Source organism: Otolemur garnettii, unplaced genomic scaffold, assembly GCF_000181295.1.
Source record: "Otolemur garnettii isolate 467f Iridium unplaced genomic scaffold, OtoGar3 scaffold00093, whole genome shotgun sequence".
Classification (NCBI taxonomy): Eukaryota; Metazoa; Chordata; class Mammalia; order Primates; family Galagidae; genus Otolemur; species Otolemur garnettii.
In genome coordinates, this window is record NW_003852488.1 from 5,961,922 (window position 1) to 5,968,895 (window position 6,974).

Below are 6,974 nucleotides of genomic sequence, written 5' to 3' on the forward strand. Positions count from 1 at the left end.
AGCGAGTCTCCTGCCTCAGCCTCCCAAGTAGCTGGGACCACAGGCACCCGCCACAACGCCTGGCTATTTTTTTTTTTTCGGTTGCAGCTGTCATTGTTGTTTGGTGGCCTGGGCTGGATTCGAACCCGCTACCTTAGGTGTATGTGGCTGGCACCTTAGCCACTTGAGCCACAGGTGCCGAGCCTTGATCTCTTAATTTTCTCTGTTCCTCAAATATCAGCATTATTGCATTATTGGTTTAAGGGTTACTTAGTGAGGTCCTGAACTAAAATGAGGTAGTTGGGCAATATTAGGATAAAGACTTGTGGAAGGCAAGTTTGGATGGCATGCATGCTAAACGGAAAATTTAAAGTTTATGATTTTTATTTCATAAGGAACCTTACAGAAGGAAATGCATTGTTACAAATAAAAAGTAAATATCTTTGAATAAAAATACTTCAATTTAGGTAAAAAAATTTTTTTCTTTAATTTTATTCGGCTATAGCTAATTCAAATAGAACTCTCCTTCTGGTCCCACTGCTTAGATCATGCCTCATTATTTTAACGACACCTCTGACGTCTGTATTCAGAGTAGAACGTCACATTTATAGACCACTGTACATTCCCTCACTAGTTCATGCAACCCCAAAAAGGTGTTATAAGAATATATCATTTTTGAGTTTAGAAAATTATACCAGAATTTTTCCTATGTTCTACTATTCATAATTACATGTAGAATTCCCTCTCTATATAGTCAATATATAGAATTCAATATATATTATTGTTATTCAATATATGCAATATCCACAGCCTGACTTTTGGAGACTGGCTCATACCAACTCTGTAGCAGAGCTTTAAGACTCGAAAGTGCCACACAGCAAATACTTTCCATCACAGTCTTAGCTAATTTACTCTTGAATCCTCCCATGCCTCACAGAAAAAGCAATAAGTCTTTTGTAAACCACTCCCAGGAGCATGATGGTGAGCACCACCATGCCACTCACAAGGCTGAATGCCCACCGTGGTCCCCAGTGAGCATACACTTGGCTGATGAACACAGGCCCAAGAATCCGTGCTCCACTTCCAGAAGCTGTTAACCAGCCCATGTACACACCCTGTGGGAGATGATGTAGGGGAGAAGTAGATTGTTACTCAGGTTTAATTATTAATAACAGGGATAATGCTATTGCCAAACTATGGCTAACTCATAAGAGCTACTTCTCCATCTTTTACATTTAAACATAAAATGCCTCTCTATGAATACAGAATATAACCAACAATAAACCTATTTGATATTAAGCCAGTTTCAGAAAAATAAAAGGAGTGTAAAAGAACAAACAACATCTGCCAGATCCCTGGGAACAATATAATTGATTAATACATCTTTTAAAGCTAACATTCACTTTTTACCTCCTATGTACCAAACACTGAGGTAGATGCTTTCCATATATTGATTATATGTCTCACAAGTTTAGACAACAGGTGTTACCCATTTAACAAATGTGGAAACTGAAATACAGAATATTTAAGTAACTTGTCTAAAGAGATGTGAAGCTCTGTTTGACTCCACTGTACCATGTCATATTGCTCCACAATGACATTCCTATGACCACTGCATCCAAAATCATAACTTACACAATGTATCCAAGGATATTCAGTGCAGTGTTACTTTTAATAGCCCCAAATTAAAAACAATCTAAATGGCAATGATGGATTAAGTAAATGAACTATGGTACCTTTAATGACTGAGATACTAAGCAGCTGTTTAAGGGAATGAGGTCTTACATAGATTAAGATCTTACAAGGATAACAACTATATACACTGACAAAAACATGTAGGCTTGGCGCCTGTAGATCAGTCATTAGGGCGCCAGCCACATACACCAGGGCTGGCGAATCTGAACCGGCCCAGGCCTGCCAAACAATGACAACAACAACAACAAAAAAGCTGGGCGTTGTGGGGGCCTATAATCCCAGCTACTCGGGAGGCTGAGGCAAGAGCATTGCTTAAGCCCAAGAGTGTTTGAGGTTGCTGTGAGCTGTGATGCCAGAGCACTCTTCCCAGGGTGACATAGTGAGACTCTGTCTCAAAAAATCAAACAAAAAAGAAACCTGGCTCGGCGCCCATAGCACAGTGGTTATGGCCCCAGCTACATGCACTGAGGATGGTGGGTTCAAACCCAGCCTAGGCCAGCTAAACAATAATGACAAAGGCAACAAAAAATAGCCTGGTGTTGTGGCAGGCTCCTGTAGTCCCAGCTACTTGGGAGGCGGAGGCAAGAGAATCGCTTGCCCAAGAATCAGAACCCAAGATTCTGAAGTTGCTGTGAGCTGTGATGCTACAGCACTCTACCAAGGGTGACATAGTGAGACTCTGTCTCAAAAAAAACTCAAAATCTATAACATATTAAGTAAAAAATAATCAAGAGACAAAAACAAATATATATACACATGATATAATCTGTTTTATATATTTTTAAAAAGGCATGAATGTGAATATATTTGAATAGGCATAGAAAAATGTCCTGAATGGAACAAATGAAGTCAACAGTGGTTAACTGTGGTGCATTAAGGCTAAGAGAATTGCTTAAGACCAAGAGTGTTTGAGGTTCCTGTGAGCTGTGACGTGCCAGGGGCCGCATCCACAGTGTGTGTGGGGCTGTAACCACTGTGCTATGGGCACCAGGCCAAGCTTTTTGTTGTTGTTGTTGTTGTTTGTTTTTTTGAGACAGAGTCTCACTATGTTACCCTGGGAAGCCCTCCTTTTCTCTTATATGCATTTCTAATTCCTTTGAATTTTGTTATATCCATCATGAATTGCTTTTGTAATAATATGCTTTCATTCTTCATTTTGAAAAATTGAAAATACAAGATATTAGGTTAAAAACACACACAGGTCGGGTGCAGTGGCTTACACCTGTAATTCTAGCACTGTGAGAGGCTGAGGCAGGAGGACTGCTTGAGCTCAGGAGTTCAAGACTTGTCTGAGCAAGAGTGAGACCCTGACTCATGAAGAAAATGGAAAAACCCAGCCAGGCACTGCAGCGAGCTCCTGTAATCCCAATAGCTTCTGGAGGCTGAGGCAACAGGATGCCCATAGCCCGAGTCTGAGGTTCCAGTGAGCTACGACGCCACTACACTCTGCTCAGGGCACAGGGTGGGACTCTATCTCAACAACAACAAAAAAAGGCAACTAAAAACACACACAAAAATTATTACCAAAATAAAATACAAATATTACATTTTTTTCCTCTTTGCCTTATTCCAACAGAAAAACACTAATTTCTAGGCCAAGCCTGGTGGCTCATGCCTGTAATTTTAGCCAGGCTGGTGGATCACCTGAGCTCAAGAGTTCAAGACCAGCCTGAGCAAGAGTGAGATCCTGTCTTTACTAAAAAATTGAAAAAAAAAATTAGCTGGGCATTGTGGCAGGTGCTTCTAGTCCCAGCTACTCCAGAAACTGAGGCAGAAGGATCACTTGAGCCCAGGAGTTTGCAGTTGCTGTGTCTATGACACCACTGCAGGCTATTCAGGGCAACAGAGTGAGACTTGGTCTCAACAAACACAAAAAAAAGAAAAATACTAATTTCTGCTCTGAAAATGTAAGGCTATCAGTTTAATTTTTAAAGAGGAAGATAGTATTTTTATTTTGTTGCCATTTAAATAACTGCTACTAAAAAGAAGAGTTATAGCCCAAACCTGAAATTAACCTAAATGCACCATATGAGGAGAAAGATCATGAATAAATTATGGTACATACATAAAACAGAAGACAATGCTTCCTTTAAAGAATTTTCTCAAAGAAAATTAATGGCATTGGAGAATACTCACAAAACATTGGGTTTTTTCTTAAGGAGATTACAAAGTAATGTCCATGATATAATACTATTTTTGTTTTAAACACACATCCCCATACTCATTCACATAGACAGAGATAAAAGACTGGAAGTGGAAGTATAATTTTGCCAAAATATTAGTAGCAATTGTTTCATTGGTATTGTTCATTTGGTTCTATATTTTTTCTAATTTTATATAATAAACATGTAAATTATTACTAAAAATTATGAAATGTACATAGCTGCTGTAAACTTTTAAGACTATATTTTCATCTCTTACTAAATGCCATGGGGCCAAATGAATTCAAGATTAGATAGGCCAGTCGCAGTGGCTCACATCTATAATCCTACCACTCTGGGAGGCCAAAGAGGGTAGACTCCTTGAGCTCAGGAGTGACTTAACCAGTCTAAGCAAGAGTGAGACTCCAGCTCTACTAAAAAGAAAAACTAGCCAGGCATGGTAGTACATACCTGTAGACCCAGCTACATGAGAGGCTGAGGGAAGGGGATCACTTGAGCCCAAGAGTTTGAGATTGCTGTGACCTATTACACCACAGCATTCTACCCAGTGTGACAAAGTGAGACTCTGTCTCAAAAAACCAAAAAACAAACAAATAAAAAAAACACTACAGACAGACAAATTTTGCTATCTGTCTTGGTTCCCTAACTGTTGCCTAGTTAAAGAATGTGGTTCAGAAATTTATGCTTCATATTTTTCTTTTCTGTGAAAATTATTTTGTCCTCCATAATCTCTGAGTTCAAAAGACCTTTCAGTTCTAACTTAGGGTACTCTTTGTCAAATTTCAATAGATGAATTTTTTAAATACTTTATAAAAAGTTGTAGGTTTTTTTTAACTTAAAATGCTGAGTATGATCAAAAAAATAAAGCCCCCTGGGCGGCGCCTGTGGCTCAAAGGAGTAGGGCGCCAGCTCCACATACCAGAGGTGGTGGGTTCAAACCCAACCCCAGCCAAAAATAATAAAAAATAAAAATAATTCCCCCAAATCAGCCTATGTAAAAACAGGGAATGGTAGCAAAAAATGTGAGTGCTTACAAGTATATTTCATATAATCACAATGTCAGGATAGCTGGCTTACCTGAGGTTTTGGTCCTAGAATTTTTGAATACAATGTATAGGACATCAGGTTGCAGACTGGATAGCCTATTCCAATTAGCACAACTGACGTGAGGAACTGGGCCAGATGGATCACTGGGGTATAGAGGCACCAGGCTTGTTCAATTGGGCAACCAGTTGATCCTTCATTGTGATCTTCTCTTGGAGACTTGCAAAGACCAATAATAATTTCCCCAAATGTGGTATTAGGGATTGAATTATTATGTAAATCTATAAAAATAAAATTAGTACAGTGCCTTATTAATTTTAGATAAACAACAAAGGCTAAAATTATAGAATTATGTATGGCCATACCTTCCCATTGTATTTTGGGAAATTGATTTCCCCAAGGTAACAAGATAAAGAAGCCAGCCCAGACAATGATGAGTCCTCCTAGTAGAATAGCACGCTCGCCAATCCTGTTAAAGAACAGAAACTTTATAATTTTGAAATGAAACATGTTACGTTTCAATACTTTTATAATTAAAAAAACTATAAGTAGGGCACCGGCCCCATATACTGAGGGGGGCGGGTTCAAGCCTGGCCCTGGCCAAAATGCAACAACAAAAAAAATAGCTGGGGGTTGTGGCGGGCACCTATAGTCCCAGCTACTTGAGAGGCTGAGGCAAGAGAATTACCTAAGCCCAAGAGCTGGAGGTTGCTGTGAACTGTGATGCCACAGCACTCTACAGAGGGCGACAAAGTGAGAATCTGTCTCTAAAAAATAAAAAACTATAAGTAAAATAATAGCTTGATACTTTTAGTAGTATATCAATTAATATGAACACTAAATATAATTTCCCACTAAAAAGAACCAGGACACTACTGAAAAATGGCTGATTTCAGGTCTGGGACAGAAAATGTAAAAGATGAGACTGGATATCCTTGCACACTAAAAGGCACAGAAGCTAATTGTGACTAATGGGTCAAGACAAAATGACTCAGCCAATTTGAAGAAGCTAGTAAAAAACATGACAATGTGAACACCAAAAAAGAATAATAATGGCAATGTACAGAAACACATAATCTATGAAATCAGACTATGTTAAAATAAAATACTCATTGGTTGCTTTTCAAGGATGCCAGGGAAACAATTCATTATTTAAAAAAAGTTAAGGCTCGGCACCTGTGGCTCAAGTGGCCAGCCACATACACCTAAGGTGGCGGGTTCAAATCCAGCCTGGGCCCGCCAAAACAACAATGACGGCTGCAATGACAGCTGCATCCAAAAAATAGCTTGGCACTGTGGCGGGCACCTGTGGTCCCAGCTACTTGGGGGGCTGAGGCAGTAGACTTGCTTGAGCCCAGGAGTTGGAGGTTGCTGTGAGCTGTGATGCCATAGCACTCTACCCAGGGGGATAGCTTAAGGCTCTGTCTCAAAAATAAATAAACAAATAAATAAATAAATAAATAAAAATAAATAAAATAAAGCAGTTAACAAAAGGAAAGGCCAGGCATGGTGGCACACACCTGCAGGCCCAACTAAGGGGAAGGCTGAGGTAGAAGGACTGCTGGAGCCCAGGAGTTTGAGGTTGCAGTGAGCTGTGATGGTGTTCATTGAATCCAGCCTGAACAATAGAGTGAGACCCTGTCTCGTTAATTCATACATACACATATACATAGATTAATGGAAAGAACCAAGCCTTTGTCCTTTCCTATAAAAGCTATAGCTCAGGTTTCTCTTCATAGAAATCTCACAGGCAAATAAATAAAGAATTAAAATAGTAACATTTTGCAATGATCCATTAACAACTTAATAGAGCTATGGAATAATCAACGGCCTCTTTTTTTTGTTTGTTTTTTTTTAGACGGAGGCTCAAGCTATCCCCCTGGGTAGAGTGCCATGGCATCACAGCTCACAGCAACCTCCAACTCCTGAGCTCAAGCGAGTCTCTTGCCTCCACCTCCCAAGTAACTGGGACTATAGGTGCCCACCACAACGCCCAGCCATTTTTTGGTTGCAGCCATCATTGTTGTTTGGCGGGCCCGGGCTGGGGATTCGAACCCGCCACCTTAGGTGTATGTGGCTGGCGCCTTAGCCGCT

At 39.9% G+C, this 6,974-nt stretch overlaps 1 protein-coding gene across 1 annotated transcript in view; it reads right to left on the bottom strand.

The window, feature by feature from the left end:
* Positions 1 to 665: 665 nt before the first annotated feature.
* The window catches only part of MFSD8 (major facilitator superfamily domain containing 8), a 39,423-nt gene continuing 33,114 nt past the window's right edge, over positions 666 to 6,974 (bottom strand). Inside the window, exons 10-12 of the mRNA XM_023516571.1 lie at positions 5,246 to 5,349; positions 4,914 to 5,161; positions 666 to 1,094 (exon numbers count right to left, since the gene is read on the bottom strand). Coding sequence (XP_023372339.1) covers positions 888 to 1,094; positions 4,914 to 5,161; positions 5,246 to 5,349 — 559 coding nt within the window. The 3' untranslated portion in view covers positions 666 to 887. The remainder of the gene's footprint in view (positions 1,095 to 4,913; positions 5,162 to 5,245; positions 5,350 to 6,974) is intronic.